General features: G+C 39.3%; 1 protein-coding gene across 2 annotated transcripts; it reads right to left on the minus strand.

Annotated features, from left to right (window-relative positions):
- Nucleotides 1-768: 768 nt before the first annotated feature.
- CUNH19orf67 (chromosome unknown C19orf67 homolog) lies at nucleotides 769-25200 on the minus strand. 2 transcript variants are annotated; one of them, XM_039349185.1, is made up of 8 exons: nucleotides 25074-25200; nucleotides 16617-16918; nucleotides 12766-12910; nucleotides 10059-10159; nucleotides 9223-9408; nucleotides 6426-6548; nucleotides 2609-2774; nucleotides 769-903 (listed from the first exon to the last, which is right to left on the minus strand). In XM_039349185.1, exons 2-8 carry the CDS (start codon nucleotides 16892-16894, stop codon nucleotides 868-870), a joined length of 1035 nt encoding a protein of 344 aa, XP_039205119.1. In that variant the 5' UTR covers nucleotides 16895-16918; nucleotides 25074-25200; the 3' UTR covers nucleotides 769-867. The 2 variants fall into 2 exon arrangements, with proteins under 2 accessions (XP_039205119.1, XP_039205121.1); XM_039349187.1 differs by lacking the exon at nucleotides 25074-25200 and adding an exon at nucleotides 19512-21063.
- Nucleotides 25201-26267: the final 1067 nt, after the last annotated feature.

Below are 26267 nucleotides of genomic sequence, written 5' to 3' on the forward strand. Positions count from 1 at the left end.
TATAGAAAGACTATCCTGACCTTGTCTCTCACTGATGCATATTTTGTGAGCAGAACAATTGCCTCAGACAGTGAATAATTCTGCCAATTTTAATATATGCATCTCTTTTCAAATCAATATTCAAGTTTGGAGAAGCTAGAAACAACTTCTGGCTCCTGGCTTCCTCTCTCATTTCTTAATCACTGCAGGCTAAGCATGAGGCTAAATACAAGGCATTTATTTTACAGAAGAGTGTATAGAATTAGAGATTTAATTGTAAACCCAAATATATTTTGTAAAAGTGCTGCAAAGAAGCACCAACTTGATTTCAACTGAATAAAGTATATGATACAAAGCACTATTAATAATATTTAAAAATAGTATATAACTATAATAATAATGAACTCTCAAAAATGTAATACAAAAGTCTTAGACTATTTTTGAGAGTCTAAAAGAATGCAGGATAATTTGGGTAATGAACTTAATGAATCTCATCAGACTTCCTTGTGGTAAGCAAATTTCTTTTACAGTAAATTATTTCAGCAAGTCCCCATGAATCTATATATTATTAAAATTCTGTTTGTGTATGACCTTTACCTGGGTGAAATGTATCATAAATCAAAAATTGTTGAAGATATCTCAAATGGTCTAACTTACAATGCATGCAAAATCTGGAATCCATGTCTTCCATGGAATTGAAATTTGGCAATTTTTATAAAATATGACATAAGCATTATCATAAAACATTTCATGACTTAATACAGAATTTGATGTGATTAATTTCTGATGTTTAACTGTGCTACACAATTCAACATGGCTATTTTAAAGACATATACATCTCTTGTGTATCTCTGGATTGTAAAGAATTTTTCCAATGAAGGCAATACATTAGAAGCTCTGCAACTGTTGAAGGCATTGAGAAATCTGTAAGGAAATGATAACAAAGGGGTCACAGGCTGTTTAATTTACCATAAAAATAATCTGTAGGTGATATCATACCTTGCTAACATTGCATTATTATCCAGTTAGTCAATGTTTTGAGTTGAAAGATTTAGAAGAAATAAATAATAATTCAACTATCTTTGATAATAAATCCTGAGGTGGTTTACTATCTATATTTTATTCTGCACGTAAATCAATCCACCTAAGAAATCAATTCATTTTTTCTTATTACCTGCTTTATTTTTATTTTAAAATGTAGAGATACCAAAATCTTTTATTGGAACAATAATATTGAAAACCATGGGACATTATTTTGCTGAAAAATTATTGCAATGAAATACTTTGGAAAATTATAGTGGAAAAAGTTTTGATAATAAAAATGTCATTGTAGACATACATTGAATATGAATGTTTTAAATGTTTGTATTTTTCTTAATTGTCATTTTCTAATTTATTCAGGTTTGTTGGATTTTTTTAAAGTTTGTATTGTTTTTATTCTGTGTTGCAAAATAAAAAATACACCTTTTCTTATATGTGTTTACCATAATTCTTTATTTTCATTTCTGTTATTTACATTTGTGTACATTTTGTTTCATATTTTAACAAAGCAAAAACATCGCAATGTTTGTATACATTCTATTGCACAGTGTTGCAAAAACTACACACCAGTATGGTTGACCTTTGAAATAAATATTTAGACCACTAGATGGCAGGACTCCTTTTTTTATTTGTTTTGTTTTATAACAGGTGCCCTTCCAACTCTGCCTTCTTGCTTAACTTTCTTCTTCATGTTTTAACTGGATGGTCTATGTTTTAAAGGCAGCACTTTCTTCACACATAAGAGGACACCAGCTATGCCTATTATGTGCCCTGTGAAAATTTTCAACATATGCGCAGGACCTGTTATTACTCATAGGAGGGTTAGTTCTGTAGCAGTAATTTCAGGCTGCATTTCTGAGTTCCAAGTTTCTTATGAACATAAAATTCTTGCAAATGAATTCCAGTTATTATTACTGCAGGTAGAGAAAAACAAGACTATATCCAGCCTAGTTTTGCATAGTTGGCCAGTACGTTTCTAAAATACATTGTGTTAGCATCCGCTTTTTTAAAAACAAAACAAAACTGAACATTCCTTTTATTTTCTTGTGTTTTTTTTTCTAAATTAAATTATTGTAGTTTATCATTTGTTCTGACACAAGGTGATTTTTTAAAAAGTGAAATGTGGCTTATAATATTTAACATTGTAACATTAGAATAATTGCCATAGTGAACCCATGGAAACCCACAGCTTGTCACAATTTCAAAATAGTCAAGACATCCCATTCATGATCTCATTAATGCAAGAAGTAAAGTCACAAGGATAGGGAAGCTTTTCATCGCTAGTTGAATGTTTTATCTGGTATTAGAAGACCTAACTTCTGTACTGCCAATCTTACTGTTGATTTGTTTACTAAATCTACAGCCCTGAATAGTATGAAGGAATAGCCTCAAAATACATTGGAACTGATATGAGTTGTTATATTCAAAGAAACATAACTTAAAGAAATGTAACTGCCATCTGGAATAATGCTCTTGAAAATGTGGTGTTGGCGATGCTGATAATGCAGTGCTGGTGGTGCTGTGCAGCAATCATATACATGAAATACACATTGTGATATACTTGAAGGTTATGTACATTTTACTGCACCTGTTCTCCTGGGCCCAGCCAGCAGGATAACTCACGATTAAGAAGACCAGAACTCTGAGCACTTAGCATCTGCACTAAGAGGTCTGTAGCTAAGGTATGGGAAGGTTCCTCAAATCCAATTGTTAGGAGCTGCTGGTAATCCCCTGTGGGCTGATGACACAACACCCTGTGTGAAGAAAAAGAGAGAGGTCTGAGGTGGTCATTATAGCATACATCTATCTAGGTAAGTGCTCTGGAACACTTATCAAGAGACAAAGGGCAAATAAAGTGTAATGCATGTGTGAATTTCTTTTATATCAGTACTTTCAGATGACTGGCTGTTCTTGACAGTTGTACTAACACAATTATGTCTGGGGTTTTTAAAGTAAGATGGATAATAAAAAAAATAAAATAGAAAGCATAGGAGGTTTACACTTAGAAGACTATTATCCTTTTAGAGGCAACAGAACATCAATAGAATAAAAGTGTTCTCTGGAAGCATCAGGTATCTATTATAAAACTACAGTATCTTTTCCCAGAGATAGGTATATAGTCAGTATTTATCTTTTTATATATTGCTTTTGAATCTTCAAAAGTGCTTCTTTGTACTGTATGTATTTTTCAGAAAATGTGTATTGTTGACTCAATAACCAGTCATATTACTGAATTCAGTCATAATATTGAGTTAAGCAGATGGCATCATCTACATTTGTTTTTACCACAATAAAAATGTGTGGGAAGTTACAGCACACACTCACACACACAATCAATTTTGTCCCACGCATTTCAATTACATCCCACATTATGTAAATAGGAAACTGTTTTAGATAAAATTGCAATAGTGTTATGATGTGCAATACTCTAAATTTCCAGTGCAGAATTCTTATTTATAATTTCCCCTTAGAAAGTTTACTGATGCCAAAGACAATGCAAGCTGTTTCAAATATCATTTTAATACAAATAGGTCTGTGTTCCTTTACCAAATTTGAAAGCAATAATATACATACAGTTAAAGTACTGCTTCTGAACATAATCTTGATAGGAACATAGCTACCAAGGGCAAGTAGCAATGATGGAGCATTTGATTGATGGAATGATGGCCTGTCTATGTTACTTTCAAATATGTTTCACAAATGCATGAGTGACTAGTACAACTGTACTATGTAGTTTTATCCTTTAAGAAAAGTATTGGAGATTGGAGATAATGCATTTGAATATCTAAGGAAAGTTTTATGTGAATTAAATATTTGTATAGTGATAGAAGTGATGATGATGATGTCAACGCTGCTAACATCAGATATTTTTGCATTGACATCAAAGGGAAATGTAGCCATTGTTTACCTTTTGCTTTTAGAGTTAGATGATGCTGGGAGGGAGGATGTGAACGAGAATCCAGCTAGACATAACAACACTAGACCTAGTATGAGAAACAAGGTTCTTGTAACAGAGCTGATAAGGAATTTGTGGGCTGAAGAACTGGAGAGGAGGCCTGCACTTCAAGCTCATAGGGAAATGTGATTTATGACTGTCAATTGAAGGAGGGAATTGTGCTTTGATACTATGTGCTCAGGGGAGGGAATTCAGCTTTTTGCTTCAGTTATGCACTGCCGATGTTATGCTACTCAAAATAAAGATTCTTTAAGATAAACACTGCTTCAAAGTTTTTTTTGAAGAGTTTCATCTGTCGGAACCATGACAGATGCATTGCAGCATTTCAATTACTAGAGGATACGAAACTTTAGTTTTCCCTCAAGGATTAGGTCCTCAATTATTTCAGTGCAAATTTAGAGCAGTCTTTGGATATCTGTGCAATAGAAGAGCTCATTGTTTGTATAGTTAGTCCTCGACTTACAATTGGTCACTTAGGGACCATTTGAAGTTAAGCTGGATCTCCCCTGGGATACTTACAACCTAATGCCCCCCCCCACACACACATTTATATAACCACTTTTCCAGTACCTGGAAACCTACTCACATTTATGGCCATTTGCAATGTCCCACAGTCATATGATTGTGTTTTATGATGTTGTTCCCAAACCCCAGCATTTATTTCTGGTTTTCAACAAAACTCATCCATAACAAACAATTGGCTTACTTAACAACTATAGCATTCACTAATAACCACTGCAAAAATTGTAAAATCAAGTCAGTCACTTGGGTGACCCACTTTATGATTGTCACAAATTATGACCTAATGGCCAAACTCCATTACGGTCATAGGGTGTGAACTATGTGTGAAATGCCTTTAATTCAATCCCAATTGACTCAATCTTCCCAAGTTGATAGGAACATTCACCCGTCATTATGGTGAACATTGATAGTCAAAAGAAAAGAATGCTAGATTAAAGGGACAAAATAATTCAATCTAGCACAGAGCAAATAATATGTATAATATATATATAGCCATACAACAAAATTATGGAGATAATTTTGAGATAATTAACAAAATTATGAGATAATTAACAACACATTCAAAGGAATAAAATTCACAAGGGAAGAAGAAAATAATAACACATTACCCTTCCTGGCTACCCTCATCAGTGTACAAAATGATGGCAAATTAAAAACCTAAGTCCGTCAGGTCTGCCATCTCCAGCTTCTTTGCTTCGCTGGCATCCTGCCATAAATTGTAAGGGAGGGGGAAAGAATTTGGGGTAGTAAAATACGGGCCTAGGAATGAGAAGACAAACAATGGGAGGAGAGGCATGTTGACAAGAACCAGAGGTGTCAAACTGGAATAAATCAGCCTCCAAGGACACCTGGCCTGGGAACTGAATGTGAAACTGCATTGAGAGATTCAAGCTCAGAGCCATTAATAAAACATCATAAAGGCATCTTTTTGGACACTGATAGTCAAGGATGGGAGGGCTGGGAAAAGGGGAGAAAGAGTCACATTTGCACAGGAATATTCAGATCTAGCTTTACTTTCGCTACAACCGTTTAACTTTAATAAAATAACCTATCACTTCAACTGACTATGCTAGGGCAGTCTTTTGAAACACTACCAATACTACCAACTACTCTACCAAAGCAACACCCCAAAGCAATTCCCTCAAGAGAAGTTGTATAAGAATATTATTTAGATAAGTATAAGAATATTATTTAGATAAGTACACTGCAGCTACTCAGTATGCCAGTAAGAGGAAGCAGATCACCTGGACAAAATCTTCTAACAGACTGAAGACTCAGGCAATTTTTTTCCCAAAGCCCCTGACCAGACAACCTGTTGCAGCACAACCTATGAAAAGGATAACACTCCTGTATATCAAAAACATCTTGGAGACAACCAACAGAATACTACAGTCACTTCACATCACAATAGCACACAAATCAATTAAAGTCCTTTGAAAAATCTTAAGTAAACCAAGACACCCAGTAATCTAAGAAGAAAAAACAGGACTCATCTACAACATACAATGTAAGGACTGTAACAGCCACTATGTAGGACATACTGGCAGAAGATCAGCAGAGCACATCCATGAACATCAATTAGCAGTCAGAAGGCATGACAACTCAATCTCACAACACACAAACAAATTCAACCACAGTTTCAGCTGAGAATCTATTTGCATTTTTTCTTCTATTTAATCAGATTTTTGGAAACTGCCTGGACATGTTCCTGCAGTTTTCTTAGCAAGGTTTTCCAGAAATAGTTTGCCATTGCTTCCTTCCTTGGGCTAGAGAAAGTGACTGACCCAGATCATCCAGTTGCTCAAAGTGAGACTAGAATTCACAGTGCCCCAGTTTCCAGCCTGATGCCTTAACCATTACACCATTACATTAAATCAGTCTGTGTAAGTGTTATGCCAATGTCCTATCTCTAGTTCTGCACACCTACCAGGATAGCACATCAGAACTGTGTTCACTGTCAGGATCTAAAGGCACCCAGCGTCCTATGGACCAAAGCTTCTGCATTTTCACAGTTGTTTCATCTCCTGTATCACGGAAGCATAGGAAGTAGCTATAACACAAGGACAAGATTGCATGGAAGCAGTGAAATGGTTGGCTGATCAAATAGCCTCTGGGAAACTCAAGAAATAAACATTAGTTAAGACCAAAGAAAGAATTACATTGCTATAATATGGTGTAGCTTTGGAATGACACCATTCTTTCATCATCAGAGGTATGGAAAGGGATAAATGTTGTTAAATGATCTGCCTAGCCAGGTCATATCTACTCTCCCCATATATCTCACTGCTGGATGAGATTATCCAACATTGTATGATGGGATATCAGTATGCAGATGATAATCAGCTCTGCATCTCCATCTCTGATGATTCAAGTGATGCTGTGGCTGCCCTTTTGCAGTGCATGGAGGTTGTGGGAGTCTAAATGGGGGACAGGCTGCAACTGAACTCTGGTGAAATGGAGTGCTGTGGGTCAAGGGGCTTTGGGATCTGGTTATCATCTTTAGTTCTGGATGGGATTGCACTCTCCCAGATAGACCTGGTGTGTAACCTGGGGATTCTCCTAGACCAGTGATGGCAAACCTTTTTAGAGACCGAGTGCCCAAACTACAATCCAAAACCCACTTATGTATTGTCGGATGCCGGGTGGGTGTGGCCCATTGGGTGGGTATGGCCCATTGGGTGGGCATGGCTTCGATGGTAATGGCAGACTTGGTGGGACTAAAAAGTTCAACCAATCAATTCCAACTTTGCGAGATCTTTTTTTTCATGGAGAAGTTGAAATTGATTGATTGATTGAACTTTTTTTTTTTTTTTTGCACATGGCAGCAGAGGCCTAAAGCAAAAAGCTTTTATAAAACCCAGCTAAAGGCCTAGGACTGGGGCGATGGCATGCGTGCCCACAGAGAGGGCTCTGCATGCCACCTGTGGCACGCGTGCCATAGGTTCGCCACCACTGTCCTAGACTCATGACTCCTGCTCAAAGAGCACATGGAAGTCGTGGCTAGAAGGACCTTTGCACAACTTCATGTTGTGGATCAGTCACGCCTTTATCTGGATTATGAGGCCCTGTGGAAGTCACTCATGTCCTGGCTATCTCTCGGTTGGATTGCTGTCATGCATTTTACATGAGGCTATGCTTAAAGACTGTTTGGAAGCTATAGCAAGTCTGGAATGCAGCAACAGATAGTTCTGGGGGCCCTAGGGTGGCACATACAATACCACTGTTGCATGAGCTGCAGTTTGTTTCTGGGTCCAATTCAAGGTCTTGGTTTTTACCTTTAAAGCCCTTTATGCATGGGTCTAGGGCACAGGTCGGCAACCTGCGGCTCCGGAGCCGCATGTGGCTCTTTGAGCCTTCCCCTGTGGCTCCCAGCCTCCTCTCCCTTTGCAGAGAGAGACAGAGACAGAGAGAGGCAATTGCGCTTCCCTGCTTCTCTCTCTCTCTCTCTCTCTCTCTCTCTCTGTGTGTGTTGTGTGTGTGTGTGTGTGTGTGTGTGTATGTGTAAAAGAGAGTGCACTCACATTGTTCTCCGAGGAGCTGAAAAGCTTTCTGGGCGGAGCTCCTCCCTTTGCTGCATCTCAGCAGGAAGCAGGAAGGGCAGAGAGAGCTAGTTAGCCCAGCTAGGCTGACTCAGGGGTTCTGGGAGTTGAAGTCCATGAGTCATAAAAGAGACGAGGTTGCTTGTTGGACAACAGCTTGAAGCTTGCCAGGTGAGCAGCAGATAGGAGGGGGGGGAGAAAGAGAGAGGGGGGGGAGGGGGAGAGAGAGAGGAAAGAGAGAGAAAGAAAGAGAGTGGGGGAAGAGGAGTGGCAGACCAAGGGCAGAGAGGGAGGGAGGGAGAGAGACACAGAGAGAGACCCTTTTGACATCTAAAATGAAGATAACACTGCATATATCCTTTTTTTACCTGTGTGTGTATGTAATTTTATTCTCTTAAAGCATTCTCTCGGTGATCATTGTTTTAATAGTATGGATATTCCCAAGAGTCATATTTTTACTTTTATTTTTAATGTGTGTGTGTGTGTATATATATATATATACACACACACATACACAAACTCTCTCTCTCTCTCTCTCTCTCTCTCTCTCACACACACACACACACACACACACACACACCTATAATAAAGATAAAAAAGGATATATGCAGTGTTATCTTCATTTTAGATATCAAAAGGGTTTTGCGGCTCCCGGTGTTTTGTTTTTGGTGGGAAACGGGTTCAAGTGGCTCTTTGAGTGTTTTGGGTTGCCTACCACTGGTCTAGGGTATCCCCAATGGGACTTGCCTACCTTATTCACTTCAGTGGAAGGAGCCTATCACAGACACCACCTGCTAAAGAATCCCAGCTGGTAGGCTCAAGATGAAGAGCCTTTTCTACTGTGATACCCCCCCACACACACACATTCTACCACTGGAGGCAAGAACTGCTCCCACCCTTTAAGCCTTCCAGAAGAGTACCAAAACTCTTTTTTGGTTTTTGGTTTTTCCAGTTGCTCACCACTGGAGATAGTTAATGGGGTAAGATGAAGATCATATCCCCTTGCTGTCCATCTTCTTGGTTCTAGTTTTTGATGTAGCTTTTTAAAACTTTAACTGTTTGTATATTTGTCCTTTTACTGTTTGTAAACCACCCAAAGTGGCCCTATCAGTGGGATGGGTAGGATATAAATTTAATAAATAAATACAAATAAAATAAATAACCTCAGTATATACAGCAACTCACTATTCTGTCCGGAGTGTTTGATTCCGAGCAGCAGAACCTTCCAAGATGTCCAGGTTCCAGCGCATCTTCTTATAAAGATTGTGAGGAATATGAGCAGCTGTGTATGGTGCTGAGATACAGTATCGAAAGATAGAAACTTGCCGAGTCTCATTCATCCAAAATTTCCCACAGAAGAAACACGATATGCTGGTGAAGATTTTGAGACAAATACAGAGTGACAGATATGTTTGTGTGTGTACAGAAGAAGAAAGTTGAGACAATAGGCAGGTTCGAAACCAAGAACCAATTCCTCTTGCTCATACAATAATAAATAAACCAGTAACTTTTGAAGAAAAATTATGAATGTGAACCTAGGTTATCAAAACATAATGGAACCTTAGGCTTCTTTTCAGTATTCCTGAAAATGGGACAGGATCATCCTAGATTTAGACATTTTCAAAAAGAATATTTAGGCAAACTTTAAAAAGCTGTTCAATTTTCTGTCTAAGAGTACTTCAGAGAGCACAAATACACTATAAATGTGTACTTTGTGGCACGTTCCAAATCTTGGTTTTATTTGGAAGACTATTTTCTCCAATTCTACACATTTGAATGATTAGCAAAGATCACTTCTGAAACATTTTTATCTAACCTTGCATTATCTTACATTGGCTAATTTGTTTTCACAATTTTTATTTGTTTTAATTTTTATTTATTTGAATGCTTGTTGTTGCTGTTTTGACTTGTAAGCTGCCCAGGGTCATATAATTGAGATGGACAGATTATACAAATTTAAATAAATAAATAAATCGCACTACGTACATAGAGCTAACCTTTCCCTAATGGATGCTTTGTACCTGAATGGGTCTGTGTCTTCAAGAGAAACAAAGCTGAAAGAAGCATACATCAGCACCAGTTGCTCAAGCTGGCAAGCCAATTGCTGAGAAATTTCCAGAAGCTGTGGTAAATCGAAGAACAAATGTTTTGAGATTGGAGACTAAAGAACAAGATCTTAAATAATGTTAGGCAGGTCCTTGAGACCAGGCTAATCCCCAATATTTACCCTGCTAACTCAAGTTTTGTTTTTCCATTAGCTAAAACTTGGTTTGAGGCTTCATGGCGGGGTGGTGGGGGGGACGGTATTACAGCCAAATTCCTCATATCTGAAATCTAAGAGAAAAACTAAGGTTGGGGTATTTCTGCCTCCTTCCTTCTCAGCAGGAGAAGAAAGCACAGCTTTCAATCAACAATCAGTTCACTATCAACAAAAAAAAAAAAAAGGAAAAAAAGTGAGGAACAAATGTGTTGCCTCCTTTTTCTGTTCTGCCATACAGCTTCCATTGCTTACCCTGAATTAGGCAGCAAGATCTGGGCATTGTGAGAGTGGGCAGCTTTCAGTATTTCCAAAAAAAGACAGTGTGCAGTTATTCTGTCTTATCTTCCCAACCATTAATTTTGTGGTGAAAGAAAAGTGGTGGGAGAAAGGAGGCCGATTACAAATGGAGGATGTCATGGTCCAAAAACCCAGAAAAAGTCTGTGAATAAAAGCCTATTTTAGCAGCATCCTACACTGAAGGACTGTGAGGGTTTCCACAGGCAAGCAACACATATTGCTGAAACATTGCTTATAGAGGAACAAATGTCATTGGATTAGTATAGAAATGTCTATTCTTGCCATCCTACAGGAATGTTGCTAAATTCTGGGCCTAGCCGTAGGTGGAGAAACCTGGAGCATTTCCTGTCAAAAAGATGTCAGGAAACTTACTTATCTGAATATGCCAGGGTTCTGGGTTTGTGAATTCATACTCCTCTTTCACCTCCCTTCCAAAAAGGGAGATAATCCTTTATAGTGGTTTATTTCCCCCCTACACACACACACACACACACACACACACACACACACACACACACACACAAAGGATCTGACTACTTCTCATCTTTTGCTGCTCAAGAACTTGGCCAGGCATGTCAAAGTTGTCCTCTGAAAGGGAAGAAGCAGGGAAGTGTGAGAGCATGGACTGTGAACCATCCTTTGGGAACCTAGATAGGCATTGTCAAGCAGTTCTGTGAATAAGGAAGCACCTTTTGCGAGTGTCCCCATACTTTAGATTCCCTGCTGGACAGAAACAATATGTGGAAGGCTTGCTGGGGTGTTGGCGAAAAGCAACAATGAGAGGAATGGAGAAATGGTAAGAAAATACTCCTCTAGAAAAAGACAGAAAGATCACCTTTAAGAACAACTGCAAAATCCTGAGTTATTAGACTGATGTGAGAAATACAGCAGGTTTCTGAGGAAATTGTAGACTTCCTGCAGCAAGAAAATGATGAAGAAGGACACTTAAATAATGGGCTGTATGCTAAATAATAACTAAGGGGCAACAACCAGTGCATTTTGTGTGAATGGTCATCTGTGGTCATCTGAGTATATCTGCCTTTTATGGATCTGGGAATCTAACCATCCCATACTAAAAGGCATGTATAAACTTCTCCATCTAACCTAGGGCATGTTCACACAGTGTTTGTGCTGATTCAGAACCAAATTTGTACCATTGAACAGTATAGTCTGGTTTTGAGAGAGAAGTCTTCCCCTACACCTGCTCCAATATAGGTTTGTTTTTGTTTTTGTTTAGAAAACCAAGGAAAACCTGCAGCCCTGAACAGTCAGTGGGAACTTGAGATTTACTCCTTCTTGTATTCCCCATATTAATATGCTATCGTTCCCCCTTTGGAGGCTTTTGTTACATGTAAAAAAAGAATTACTTGGGGGGTGTGTGGATATTTACAAATCACCTACCCTAATAGTGCTTTCCCTCATAGTAACATGGATTTGGGGAGAGATGGTAGCAAATTATTTGCTTTTTCTGCTGTAGTGGGTAGGACAGCATTCTTTTTAGTCCAAGACCCATAGCCATGTAAGGGATGGGACATTGATTGAACAGTGTATATTATACTCCCCTATTGATTTGCTGAAAAAAAGCACTAAATGGTCATAGTAATCGCTGCTCATTTTTAGCACTTGGAGGTTGGAAGATGTGAACATAATTGCAGGTGTCCATCAAACAACTTTGGAAAAATTGGAAGTGGAAATTGGGAAAAAGTGACACATTAGCTTTATCAATGATCCTGTTACATCCATCTGCTCAGTTTAGTGTCACTTTCTTTGTTTTATCCAATTTATCCTGAAATGTTCCCTTCTAATACATTTATACAGTTTCTCTAAGGTAGAGCTTGTGTCTGTTTTATATTTGTGAAAGACAAATGTGGAACAATGATAAAAATGATAAATACTTTGATGGGTAGAGTTGAAATTACATTGTAATTTTGGTGCTGCACACAAGAAGCATTTGATTATAAGCCACAGTATAACTGAAACTTCTGGAATGAATCTCAATTACCTTCCACAAACTAAAGAAGTAAGAATTTTGAAGAGTTTTTCTGTTCTGGAACCTATTTCTCTTCCCCTCTTTCTCAGGTTAGTTTCACAAAGATGCAGAGTGTCTCTGCTTCCCCCCCCCCAACCTAACTGGATGGAATAGGATCAAGGGCTTCAGTGGGAACACTCACTCTTTTCCGGACTGGTTCCTGTGGAGGTCTTAAATAAGGTGTGCAGCTGCGTGCTGTAGATTCCAAATAGTGGAAATATGGCTGGCACATCTGCAAAAAGGTGGGCATGGCTTTGGCAAACTGTTCCTTCTGCATTCTGTCTCTGCTGAAAATAGGAGAGCACTACGTCAAGGAGAGCCACTGCCTTTGCTCCCTGCTCAGCACTATTCTGTGACATACCTGCTAGTGCTACTGCGTGCACACACATACACACATGCTACACTTGGGGCATATATAGGCTGCAGTTGAGGAATATCATATCAACAACTCCAGGCTGGGTTCAAAATGTGAAAGCTTCCTCTTTTTAATTGAGGTATGGCAAAGAGCTCGGTAGAAAAATATATGGATATTGCTGCCTTTGGGCACCAGGATAGCTACTGGAATCAGCAAGGTATTAGGAATGCAGTGCCTTACAGACCATCCTAATGGGAAAAACAAGACAGAAATTCTCTTTCATATCTTAATTCCTGCCTTATCTTGTTCAGTGCCCTCCCAGCCTGATTTGATAGTGCTTTTTGAAACAAACCATAATTATAACACTATTTAAGATATTTAGAAGAACAGAGTTTAGCATGTTCAATTCATGATTTATCCTAATCTGAGGAAGGGGTCTAAAAATAAGAGAAAACTCTGGGGACAAAGAAAAAAAGTAATGAGTGACATTGCATTTTTAAGGGTTCCCTTCTTTATTATCAAATCATGACAGATGCCCAAACAAAAAGCAAGATTAGATCTGAGTTTCAACCAGATTAACCTACAGCAAGCATAAGTTAGATACAGATGCTTTTTTTTCTTAATTTTGAAGACACAGGCCTTTTCCCTCTGTTGAGCTAAATTAGGGCTTTTCAACCAGTGGCACGGGTACCACCTGTGGTACATTGGCACCTGGCAGGTGGTACACGACCATCCTAGAAAAGTAGCGGGGGAGGGGAATGAGCTGAACCAGTGGTAGCACCGCAAAAGCCTGAGCAAGAGATGGCTGGAGCTACAGGGTTGTCAGGGCTGAGCGGAAGCACCAGGATCAGTGCTTCTTCAGGGCTGTCAGTGCTGAGCAGAAGCGCCAGGATCAGCACCAGGCTCCAGCCTTAGCTCGGCGCTGATCCTGGCTCTTCTGAGTCCTGAAGAAACACCAATCAGCTGGAAAGCAGCACTGATCCTGGTGCTTCTGCTGAGCCCAGAAGAAGCGCCGATCAGCTGGAATGTTGCAGCATCTCCAGGGTCTTGTGATTTACATTCAGATGCTTGGCAACTGATTCATATTTATGACAGTCACAGTGTCCCAGGGTCACGTGAAGTGACCAAAACCTGCTACAACCACCCAGCAGATGGGGGGAATGAAAACCAAACACTCCCCCACCCCACCCCCACTACCAATCCTCAACAGAAATGCTCACAACAATGAAAACCTCGGACAGGAGGAAGAGCGCCGCCGGGTGGGCAGGCAGGTGTCTTGCTCGGCTGTGGCTTGGGCGGCACTTTTTTCAATGCCATTGTAACTTCTAACAGTCACTAAGCGAACTGTTGTAAGTCGAGGACTACCTGTACTTTATCACTTTTTTCCTTTTTTTTTTTTTTTTGGTCATCAAGTTTTTGACACCTTGCTAGGCAACTGGTGGAACTCGGATATTGCCATATCCTAAAAGTGGTATAATGGGTGAAAAGGTTGAAAAGCCCTGAGCTAAAGTACTTTTTAATGTCCTTGATTTGGTAATAAACTACATCAGCAATCATGTTGGGGGGGAGTGGGGAGTATCAAAACAGTTATATTAGCAGTCACAATAGTGTTACTAAAGTTCAGCTTGCCCTTTATAAAATATATGAGACACATACATTAGATTAGAAAGAGGCAGGGCTTAGAATTATATGGTTGCAATCACCATCTTGATTTTTTTTTACCTACCCCTATGAACACCAGCAAGAAATTTGCTGCCTCCATTTTCAATCTGTATCTTGCCTTTATTGCCTGGGTTCACTGTTGCTGCTTGTGACCTGATCTCCAAGTTAATGGGTGACAGAAGTTTAAGCATCTTGAGGCTACTTTTTGATGGAGTAAGTGCAAAAATATTTTAACTCTAGTCCAGCAAAGGAGGACTTATCCTTATATTAGTCATAAACTGGGGATTAGACGAAAGAAACATCATGGAGAAAAGAAATGCATACTGAACAAGCTCTTCTGATCAATCATATTTACTAAAGTTAACAAGCCATGTTCAAACAATCTCAGCAATTGCTGTTTAAAAAAAAAAAAGCCCTATACAGAGAAAAAGCATTCAGGACTTATTGCATTTCTCCTTCTTGTTTGCAAGAGGAAGAGCTGCTGGACAGATTTAAAGCATTTGTGCTCCTTCCTTCCACTCCTTCTGGATCCCTTTCCCATCATGAGGATAGCACAATTGCCAATACAGCAGCAGCTGTCTTGAAAAGAGCAACCAAAATATTGCAGTGCAATAGAGAAATATGAACTACAGTATATTCATAGGAAGGTATAATTGTGTAGCAATATGGAGATATAAAAATAGAAGATAGATATTGTACAGAAGTGCAGAGTAATAGAAGTGTAGCTGTAGAACTAAGAACACTGGAATAGAAGCAATTTAATGAGGAAAATAGACATGTCAATAGTAATATAGAAGTAGTTAGAGTAAAATATGAGACATTGGCCAAGAAATAAGACCTACAGTAAATAAGACAAAGATATAGAAGGAAACTGAGCAAAAATCAAACTAATAATCATTCAAAAGCACCTATAACACTGTCCTACATATCAAACATTTGGCTCCCTCTTTGACATAGACTGGCTCATTTCCATTTGTATTTTGCTTTTGCATCTGTCAGATTTTCTATTGGGTTGCTTATTATTGATTGTGAGAGGCCCACAGAAACCTTAGCATTTCATAGCCAGATTTCACTTTGTGAGATCTATTTTATTTTTTAACTGAATTCCAAGATCAACCAACCGAAACTTGAAACAAAATGCACACTTTTACACAGTGCTTTTTTGATTTAAAAAAAAAAAAAGTGCCGGAACTCACACACGTTATACAACCCGCCTTGCCTACCCTACAAGGTTCCATCCAAAAAAGGTGCCGGAACTCCGTTCTGAGCATTCTATGGCAAAAAAAGCCCTGCTTTTACAATAGAAAGATTCAGACCCAGAAGTCTGAATTGAAATCCTTCCCATCTCAAAACGGTTCTATTGATCTTTTATTTTTGATGGAGGAATAAAAAGCCATTTAACTTTTGTTGTTTAACATTTGGGTGTCAGAAAGTTTTGATCATTTATTTATTTAATTTTCCTCTTATATATACCTGCAAGACTCGTTGAAATTGAGCTCAACTCCTAATGGTCATGTTCATACAGTTTGCTTTGGTAATAAAGTGAAAGTACTTTTGCATTCATGTCGATTTTAACTTCCCAGTTTGTAGAATTCTAGAACTATGGAATTTCCTGGTGGCTTCTATCTAGGTATTATACAGGTCCAATCCCATTAAGATTTATGAAATCAACTAAGGTTGGCTGGTGCTGACATGTGCTGGGCACTGCTTTCTTAGATACTATATTATTCTTGGCTATATTAATAATAATAATAATAATAATAATAATAATAATAATAATAATAAAGTTGGAAGGGACCTTGGAGGTCATCTAGTCCAACCCCCTGCTCAGGCAGGAAACCCTATACCATTTTGGACAAATGGCTGTCCAGTTTCTTCTTAAAAACTTCCATATAATTACATAATTAATTTAATTAAAATCAAGTTTCAGCATTGTACTGTCAAAAGGTTGCTAATATTTCTATATCTTAACCCACCTGTACAGGAGGTAAGTCTGGAAGTCCTCCGCTTTCTTCAGCAAATATTTCAATTTTTCAGTTATTGGAGCAAGCAACTTTTCTAAAGTGATGTTCATTTCTGATGGAGCCTCAGTCTGTGGTTGAGCATTGCTCAGCCAGTGAGATTCTGCAATTGGAGGAGATATAAGACATAGTCCTGGACTATGAGGACTGAGACTTGGGGTGCCTTCAGGGCTAGATATTGGAATATCCAGAGAGCCATCTGTGAGACAACTGTACCCTTGCTTACTGGCCATCTTCCATGACCTGCTTCAGGCAATCTGCCAAGAAAAAGATAGGGAGCTAAACATCTAGATAGCTTAAGTATCTCCAGAATGCTACCAAATAAAAATGGAAATCTCAAAACGACAGCTTTACCCTCCCATGCCACTTTTATTACTGAAGTATATTGATTAGTATTATGATCATGAGTTTGAGGTTCACTGAATGACTATTGACACCTGTAATTCAATATAGTCTCACAATGTGTGAAAAAAATTGGGAGAGTCCTGACACAGCAAATTCCTTAAAGAGTGCATGGATAAAATGTTTTAAAGTAAGTGATGTTATCATCACTTAGTAAGTTATTATGCAAATTTTTCAAAATATATGTGTACACCAGATGAGCAGCGTGATGGTCTAGAGGTGAAGATTCTCACCTCCCCCTTGGAAGATTGAGAGATTAATCCTAGGTAGTGACAGATGTTTCTCTATCATGGCACAAAGAGAAAATATCTGCTGTGAACTCCGCATAGGTGTCAGGAATGGCATCCAGCCAGTAAACACTCAGCTCCATTCAATTGCCCTGACTCTGCCCCAAATCAAGAGATTACAGGGTCATAAAAAGGAAAAAAATGTGTACACCAGCCAACTGAAGAAGAAAAAAGGGCATTGGAAGAATATCTGAAGGACAGTGAAGAAGATGCATTATAGCTAATATACCATGAAGGCTTACTGGGTACTGGAGAGATCAAACTGACCTACAAGAAAGACCAACCAAATGAAAACTAGAAAAAAAGACATGCCAAGGCAAAATATTACATGACCAATATATTAAAAAAAAAAATAGGCAAGGCAGATAACAACAAGAACTGGCAATAGCTAAGAGCAGGAAGGTTGAAGAAGGTGACAGAGGAGCTAATTGTGCCTGCAATAGGCCAAGCCTTAAGAACACATGAATACAAAACCAGAATTGAGAAACAGCAATAGACAGCAAGAAGATGAAGAAACAATGGATCAGCTAGTTAGCTGCTACAAGAAGATTACACAGACTGATTATAAAACAGCATGGCAAAGTACAGTAGCAACAATAGTGCATTACAATAACTACAAGAAATACCATTCACCTGTAAGCAAGAACTGGTGGGACCAAAGTAATAGAAAAGGAAGAAGCTAAATGCTCTCGGACTTCAGAATTCAAATAGACAAGCATCTGTCATATAACACCCAAGACTTAACTTTCAGTAAGAAAGACAAAAAAAGTCTGTAGAGTGGACATTGCAGTATCTGGAAACAGCAGAATAAAAGTGAAAGAAGTAGAGAAAATCATAAAATGCAAAGACCTGAAAACAGATGTAGAATAACTGGCAAAAGAAACACAGATAGTACCAAGAGTAATAGGTGCTTTAGGTACAATCCCAAAACATCTGCCACTTGAATACAATCAGCATTGACAAAATCACCATCAATCAATTACAAAAGGCAGCTTTACTTGGAACAGCTTACATCCTGATGATAACTTTTAAAACCATCAAGGGAAAACCCCTGCCTACTCTAGGTTCTAGTTATTGGGAAGTACTCAAAATAGGTGGATAAAAACGCCAAAACATCTCATGCCAAAATTAAACATAAAACATGTTTAACCATCTGGTAGACTCTGTGACCAAACAACAATAACAACTCAAACTAATTACAATCATAATTAACTCTAGCAGGATTCGCAAAGTGGATTATAATACACATGAAATTAAACTGTGATACATATGTGGTTTTGGGCTACTGTAGAGCATCCAAAAGGTGAGGCACTCCAGTATTTCGCAAATCACACACCCACAGCTAAGTCAATATGAACATGGTACTGGAAGATAAGAAGACAACAAGCTTATGGAGAAAAGTGGATGGCAAACTGAAGTACAAATAGTCTTTGATTTACAACAGTTCGTTTAGTGACCTTTTGAAGTTATAACAGAACTGAAAAAAAGTGACTTATGACGGTTTTTCACACAACCATTGCAGCAGTCATGTGATCAAAGTTCAAATGCTTGACAACTGGTTCATATGACAGTTACAATGTCCCAGGGTCATGTGATCACCTTCTGGCAAGCAAAGCCAATGGGGAAGCCAGATTCATATAACAACCATGTTAATAACTTGACAACTGCAGGGATTCACCTGTGGCAAGAAAGATCATAAAAAGGGCCAAAACACACTTTAAAAAGTCTCACTTAGCAACAGAAATTTTGGGCTCAACTGTAGTCGTACATTGAGGACTACCTGTAATACTGATGCTTATTCTGTGACTGAATTAAAGTTCCTAATAAGCCTTGAGATAAAAGTAAAGTTTGATTTGGCAAAGATATGTATAATAGTGTTTAATTTTTAAAGTTTACTTAAATTTTGCTCTCTCAGGAAAGTATAATTTTTGAAAAATACCGACTTCCCCACAGTAAAGCAAATTTACTATGTTGCACCGGTGATCAATTTTCTTCCTTGTATTGTTTTGTTTGTTCATATTTGGAAACAGTAAAGATATTGCTCTGATGGGAACCATAGATAACAATGTAAAATTTTCAACATAATGCAGAGGATCCAGTCTGTGGAACAAGGGAGATGTCACTGTGAAGAGGAAACCTTTGGGGGGAAACAGGGACCCACCTAGGTTTGACGGAAGAGCAATCCACAGACTGCTACAGTTGGAACACTGATGCTCAGCCTCGGCAGGGTTAGACTTTTCTAGAAGTCAGTGACTGTTAAGGTTTAAAGAGTGAACTGTAACGGTTCCTTCCCAGCCAGTAGATTTTGCCTTGACCACGTGTTCTCTCCAGCAGGAAAGGTTTCTACCTCCTCTCTTCCAAATACTTAGGAGCTAATGCCCGAACAGAGATTCAGATAGCCTGTGAACATTTGCTATGCCTGATTTGTGTGATGTGTATCAGAGTTTTTGTACATGCATTGCAAACCTATTTCTTTGGTCCACTGGCCCTTTAAATCGATAATTCCAATTGTATTCCAATTATTTTCCTTCTTATGTAAAAGAGATGAAGTAACAGACTGAGAAAAATAATTTGTCAAGATCTTCCACAAAATCTGAGAAATAAAGGTGGACTTTGTCTTACTCAGTAAATTCTCAAGGCATAATCTTACATGAGTATAAAGCAGTGAAGTTCTTTATACTACTGTTGAATTTGTTTTTTTGATATGGAGCAAAAGCGGCAACAAAACATTTTAGAAGAAAGATTAAAACATGCCAGGGGAGGAATGGGAGGGGGTGCAGTTGAAAGTGTCATCGCTCATTCATGCTCTATGAATGATGGTTGCTAAGGCATCACTGATCCATGGTGAGTGGGTCATATGGAAAAATCCACATTAGTTTTTGGAACAATGTCTATCAGTGAACAAAGCATTTAGCATGCATAGAACTTCAAATAAGGTTCTTGGGCTCTTTGATGCCACGTGATCACATTTATCAACAATAGAATATTAATAGTCTTACCTACTTCCACACTATAATTATGTACACTTTCTTTCTCATGGTAGCATGAAGTAGTTGGTAACTGGCAGTAGTTATTGTGGGCCTTTTCCCCTTGCCTATTGGCCCTCTGCTTACAACCACAAACACCACCAGAATTTTGGTTGCTAAGTAAAGCAGTTAAGTGAATCCTACTCAATTATACGGCCTTTTTTTGCCACAGTTTTAAATAAATCCTTGCAATTACGTGAAGCATGTAGTTGTTGTTAAGCAAATCTGGCTTACCCCATTGACTTTGCTTGTTGGAAGCCAGCTGGGAGGTCAGGGGGCAATCACATGAACCCTGGGATGCTGCAGCCGCCGTAAACACATGCCGATTGCAAAGTGTCCAAATTTTGATTATGTGACTGTGGAGATACCACAATAGTCATAAATGCCAGAACTGGTTGTAAGTCACTTTTTGCAATGCCATTGTAACTTTGGTCACTAAGCAAATGGTCGTAAGTTGAGGACTACCTGTACTCAGCTACTGCATCTATTTGAGCATCAAGCCAAGCAACAATGAGTCGGCATGTCATAGCAAAATATATGTCGTTCTATACCAGCGGTAGGCAACCTTGGCTCTTTTATGACTCATGGACTTCAATTCCAAGGATTCCTGAGCCAGCATGGCTATCTATACCATCTATTTATTTTGTGAGGAAACATGGTACAGATGGTCCTCGACTTACGATCATTCGTTTAATGCAGTGGTTCTCAACCTTTCTAATGCCGCGACCCCATAATACAGTTCCCCATATTGTGGTGACCCCCAACCACTTATACATCACCGGGTGCCAGGGCTGTGGCCAAAGAAAAGGGGGGAAAAATGGCGGACAGCCTTGTTTGGCGACCCCCGTGAAATGGTCGTTCGACCCCAAATGGGGTCCCGACCCACAGGTTGAGAACCACTGAGTTAAATGATCGTTCAAAGTTACAACTGAAAAACGTATGACCGCTGCAGCATGCCTGTGGTCATGTGATTAAAATCTGGATGCTTGGCAACTGACACGTATGATGCTTGCAGTGTCCCAGGTTCATATGATCACCTTTTGACAACCTTCTGACAAGCAAATAGAGAAGCCAGATTCACTTAATAACCGTGTTACAAACTTAACAATTGCAGGGATTCCCTTAACAACTGCGGCAAGAAAGGTCATAAAAAGGGATAAAACTCATTTAACAACTGCCTTGCTTAGGAACAGAAGTTTTGGGCTTACGTGTGGTCGTAATTCGAGGACTACCTGTAAAAGCAGGAGGTTAATTCAATATACATCCTGTTCTGTTTTGAGGGAAAAAAAGAAAAAAACCACTTCTCATTATTCTTCATAGAAGAATGTGAAAGTTTTATCTGGGAACTGAGTTTCAAAATATCTCTTTTGTACTATGTTGCTGTTGAGTCAGCCACAGTGCAGATTTTTCTAATGATGGAGATAAGATGAACATGTGAATCTGTCTCCAAGTTCAACCTTACCTTCAAAAGTACTTTTACATAATGAGCCTTTTATAATCTTATAATATTTAAGATTCTGTCATGCAGTGGATGAAAATATATACAGTTCTTCAATGCAAATTAGTAAGCAAGATAACCTGAATAATCTGAAAGAATTTTAGAAAGGATTTACAGCCACCTAAGTGGGCATAACACTAAAACTACAATGAAACATATCCCATTTTAGACATTATTGAAAGCTTTATGACCTGAGGAATTCTTTGGAGAACTAAAAAAATAAAAGCAGCCAGCAATTTAGCAATCGTTTTACACTGTGAGGAAATTTCCATGGAATATATGCTTTCTTTCTTGTCTTTCCAGATGCTTCTTTAGGGTGTGTGATGGGCCAGTATTTTCTAGCAAAAACACGAGTGTGAACATTTCTAATGAGTGTTGAACTCCTTTTTTATTTTTAAGGAATTCTAAAGTACTCCAGATTCCCATATATGTGAATATTTTGTTATGAGCACAAACTGAAACTGAATGTGGCAGGGGGATATAATATACAGATAATAGAAGCATCTCCTCATGAGTTAGGTATCCTATGACCTGCTTATTTATTCTCTAACTTTATATTCTCTAAACTAATTCTAAATGAACATACTTAAGATAAAGTCAGCAGAATGTTAATTGATTTCTCATTAATTAGAAATTTCTAATCTTGAATCTATTAATGTCCTTAGATTCTACAACTGCACGTGCCAGTGTTTAAAAGTTAAGAATGTACCCTATCGGATAATGGCAATTAATGTTATATGAGAAAAATTGCACTCATTCTAAAATATAAACCTCAATTGGATTAAGTTTTGGAACTTTTTTGGTATCAGTTGGAAATAAAAAGGATGTTACATGCACTGTACATATTCACTTTTCTTCCTTAATCATGTTTTCTTCTTTTCATCAACCAATGGTGAGTGGGGAATTGTTGCTAACGTGAATAAACATCTGATCTATATGGTCTAGAGCAGGGGTAGGCAACCTTGGCTCTTTTATGACTTGTGGACTTCAACTCCCAGAATTCCTGAGCCAGCTATGATGGCTAAAGAATTCTGGGAGTTGAAGTCCACGAGTCATAAAAGAACCAAGGTTGCCTACCCCTGCTCTAGAGCAGTGGTTCTCAACCTTTTTAATGCCGTGACCCCCAACTGGTCGTAAGTTGAGGACTACTCAACCGGTCGTAAGTCGAGGACTACTCAACTGGTGCAGCACCGTTTGCGGAATAGGACTTTTGGCGGGCTCAGCAGGGCAGAGAAAGCCTGGACAATTCCTATTGGCTTTTGAAAGCCAATAGAATTAGACTCTATTCAAGAGAGTCTATTCTATTGGCTTTCAAAAGCCAATAGAATAAAAGGGAGTAGCACAGCTAAGGAAAAGGGGGAAAAAATGGCGGACTGCGTTGTTTGGCGACCCCCGTGAAATGGTCGTTCGACCCCAAATGGGGTCCCGACCCACAGGTTGAGAACCACTGCTCTAGAGCAAAACACCCAAAACCTATCACTAAATATCTATTTATTTTCTTCCCATCTCTATTGTAACATCAAAGTTGCTGTTAGAGGCTTCTTAACAGATCTTTAACAGGCCTGGGTAGGGAGGCTCTCCATTTGGTCACGCATGCTCTGGTCTCCTGTCTGGAGTACTGCAATGCCCTCTATACATGGGGCTGTCCTTGAAAAGTATCTAGAAACTTCAGCAGGTACAAAATGTGCCCACATAACCAATCTTGGGCACCCAAAGAACTACACGTGTACCACCCCTGCTATGCAAGCTGCATTGGGTGCCAATCTGCTTTGGGGTCCAATTCAAGGTGTTGGTTATGACCTTTAAAATCCTACATGGCGTCGGGTCAGGCTAGCTACAAAACTGTCTTCACCCCATCACACCAGTGCATCCTATCTGTTAGGAATAAAATTTTAGAATAAAAAGTAAAGTTAAGTGACACGTACTCTAAAATTTCTACACGTAGACTGCAAGATTTCTACACAATTTCTACATGTACACATACCTTGGAAGAGTTCTGCACGTAGGCTATAGGATTTCCACACTGAGCTATAGGATTTCATGATAAAGTACATATAAGGGAATAGGTGAAGCAAAATAGTAACGGGCAGGGATAATGTATTTTGTTTAGGCGGCTCTGATAAGATTGTAACTTCAGAGGAGGGGCCAAGGCGTCGGGATATAATGTATATAATGTGTGTTTTCGTTGTGACTAGGTGTGGCTCAAATATTTATTTGGAGTCCACCATGCTTTGCAAACCGTTGTAGCCAATAAATCTCTGTCTAATTTCAACTTGCTATTTGGTGTTATTCAGTGGGCTAGAATTTCTACCAACATATCAACTCAGGGAGGGAAGGTATGTTGCAGACCCCATAAGAGAAGCAGTTATGGGGCTGGTTATTGCCAGGAGATCCTCCTCTGCTTTTTAATTAACTTTTAATCTCAACTTTATCTTTGCCACTATTTTTTTTATTTAGTTCTTATGTTTTTAACATTTTATTTGTACCCTCCCAAGTTTCTCTATGAAGGAGATGGGCGGTTCCTAAATGTGATAAATAAACATTCATTATATTTCTCTTAGCACTGAGGTTTGCAGATTAGGCAATATTTAAATGGGAAAAAAATATTTCCTAACCTCTTCCCATTTTCCTAACACCAAAAAACCTAGGACTGAAAGCGAATGCTGGACTTTTGTCTCGGTTGCATCTTTTGGGAGGTTCGACAATGTGATACCGCAACTGCCCAATTCCTGACATTGTCAATATTCCTGAAGCAGATGCCATTATAATTTATACACAGCTGCACTTATCCCAAAGGTGCTTTTTCACAAGGCAGCTGGACTTCCTTGTTTTTCTTTGAAGACGTTTCGCTTCTCATCAGAGCTGAAGAAGCTTCCTGGATTAGAAGCGAAACGTCTTCGAAGAAAAACAAGGAAGTCCGGCTGCCTTGTGAAAAAAGCACCTTTGGGATGACTATGACCTGGATGACTGAGAATCTCCATAGACATACAGCTGCAGCCATCTCAGCTCCGGGTCCGCTTCTAGCAGTCACAGCTTCGAAATTAACTGAGAAAAGTCCTTTTAGAGGCAAAAGCGTAACTAAGTCGTATGCCAGACGGGTAAGGGGGGGCGAAACAACCACCCGCCTGAGCGGAAACGAAACCCGCCTGGCCACCCGGCACAGCCGAGCGGAGCGCCGGTGGGGGGGGGGGGGCGTTACCTTTGCAGGAGGGGAAGGTCCGCAATACTTTAGGGTCAAGAGGTGGCGGTCAGCTGCAGCTCTTTGGTGCAGCGGCTAGCTGTAAAAAGGCGGAACAAATGGTGCGCCTTGAACGGGCCACTTCTGCGGGCACCTCCATAGAGTTTAGAAGCACGTGCGTTCCCACGAAAATCTGGCTGGCGGCGACTCCTCCTCCTACCTCCTAGTCGAATTCCACAGCCCGGAAGATGGTGAGGCGGCAGCAGCAGCAGCAGCAGCAGCAGCAGCAGCAGCATCTCTCTTGGACTCCCGCCAGTAAATTTCCGGGAGGTACAACGTTCCCGGAAGGGCCAGGCGAGGTTGAGAATCGAAACAATATGTATATTGTTTGCAATATATAATTCTCTTCTCCTCCTGACCGTTTTCAATATGATCTGCGTAGAGATACTTTTCAGTTCTCTTGCAACCAGCCCTCCCGAGCCGCTGGAATATCTAACGGCAAAAATGATTGCTTTTTGCATTACTGCTTATTTATTCTTTTCCCCGTGTCTGGACCTTACCCATTGTCAGACATGTACATACTCAAACGATCAACTTGGTTTAAGGAGTGGGACTCAGAAAACGCACTGCCTGACTTTGGGCTTGTCGTTTTGTTTCAGCCCTGGCCAACCCAGGATTGCTTGTGGAAAGAAATAGAGGTCTCTTTATGACCACGTGAGCCCCTGGACAGGTGGGATACGAATCTAAGAAGTTGTTGGACTGAATGGTTCCTCTTCCGGTCTTACTAATGGCCAGGTTTGTAGTCTCAAGACATATATAAAAAGGGCCAGCAAAAGTAGAGGAGGATCCTCCCTAGACGCTGTCTCCTGCTTCAAGCAGATTGCAAGCAAAACCAAATAGGGTAGATTCAGTGGTGGGATTCAGCCAGTTCACACCACTTTGGCAGAACCGGTAGATAATTTTTTGTTGCCCAGGCCCAGAATGGAGTTCCGTAAGCAGCTTCCACATAGAGAACCGGTTATTCACATATTTGAATCCCACCACTGGGTAGATTGCTAAAAATCCAATCCTGAGCATCTCTACTCAGTCTGGTTTACATTCAAGACAATGCATACTGAATTGCAGCATAAAGGTTAAGCCACACCACAGTCTCTTGGTTGGGTGTCATTTCAGTAATAGGCAAGCAGATAAAAAGCTTACCTACATAGACGTTTC

Source organism: Crotalus tigris, unplaced genomic scaffold (genome assembly GCF_016545835.1).
Source record: "Crotalus tigris isolate CLP2741 ecotype Arizona unplaced genomic scaffold, ASM1654583v1 scf7180000018229.695902, whole genome shotgun sequence".
Taxonomy (NCBI): domain Eukaryota; kingdom Metazoa; phylum Chordata; class Lepidosauria; order Squamata; family Viperidae; genus Crotalus; species Crotalus tigris.

What these genes read in the sequence shown, in the direction of transcription:
- CUNH19orf67 (XM_039349185.1), bottom strand. Translation starts at nt 16,894, where the DNA reads ATGGCCAGTAAGCAAGGGTACAGTTGTCTCACAGATGGCTCTCTGGAT. An exon ending in CAAACACTCCGGACAGAATA is followed by an intron (nt 6,549 to 9,222) that starts GTGAGTTGCTGT and finishes CTTGTGTTATAG; the next exon opens with CTACTTCCTATGCTTCCGTG. An exon ending in GGCTGGGCCCAGGAGAACAG is followed by an intron (nt 904 to 2,608) that starts GTGCAGTAAAAT and finishes ATTTCCTTACAG; the next exon opens with ATTTCTCAATGCCTTCAACA.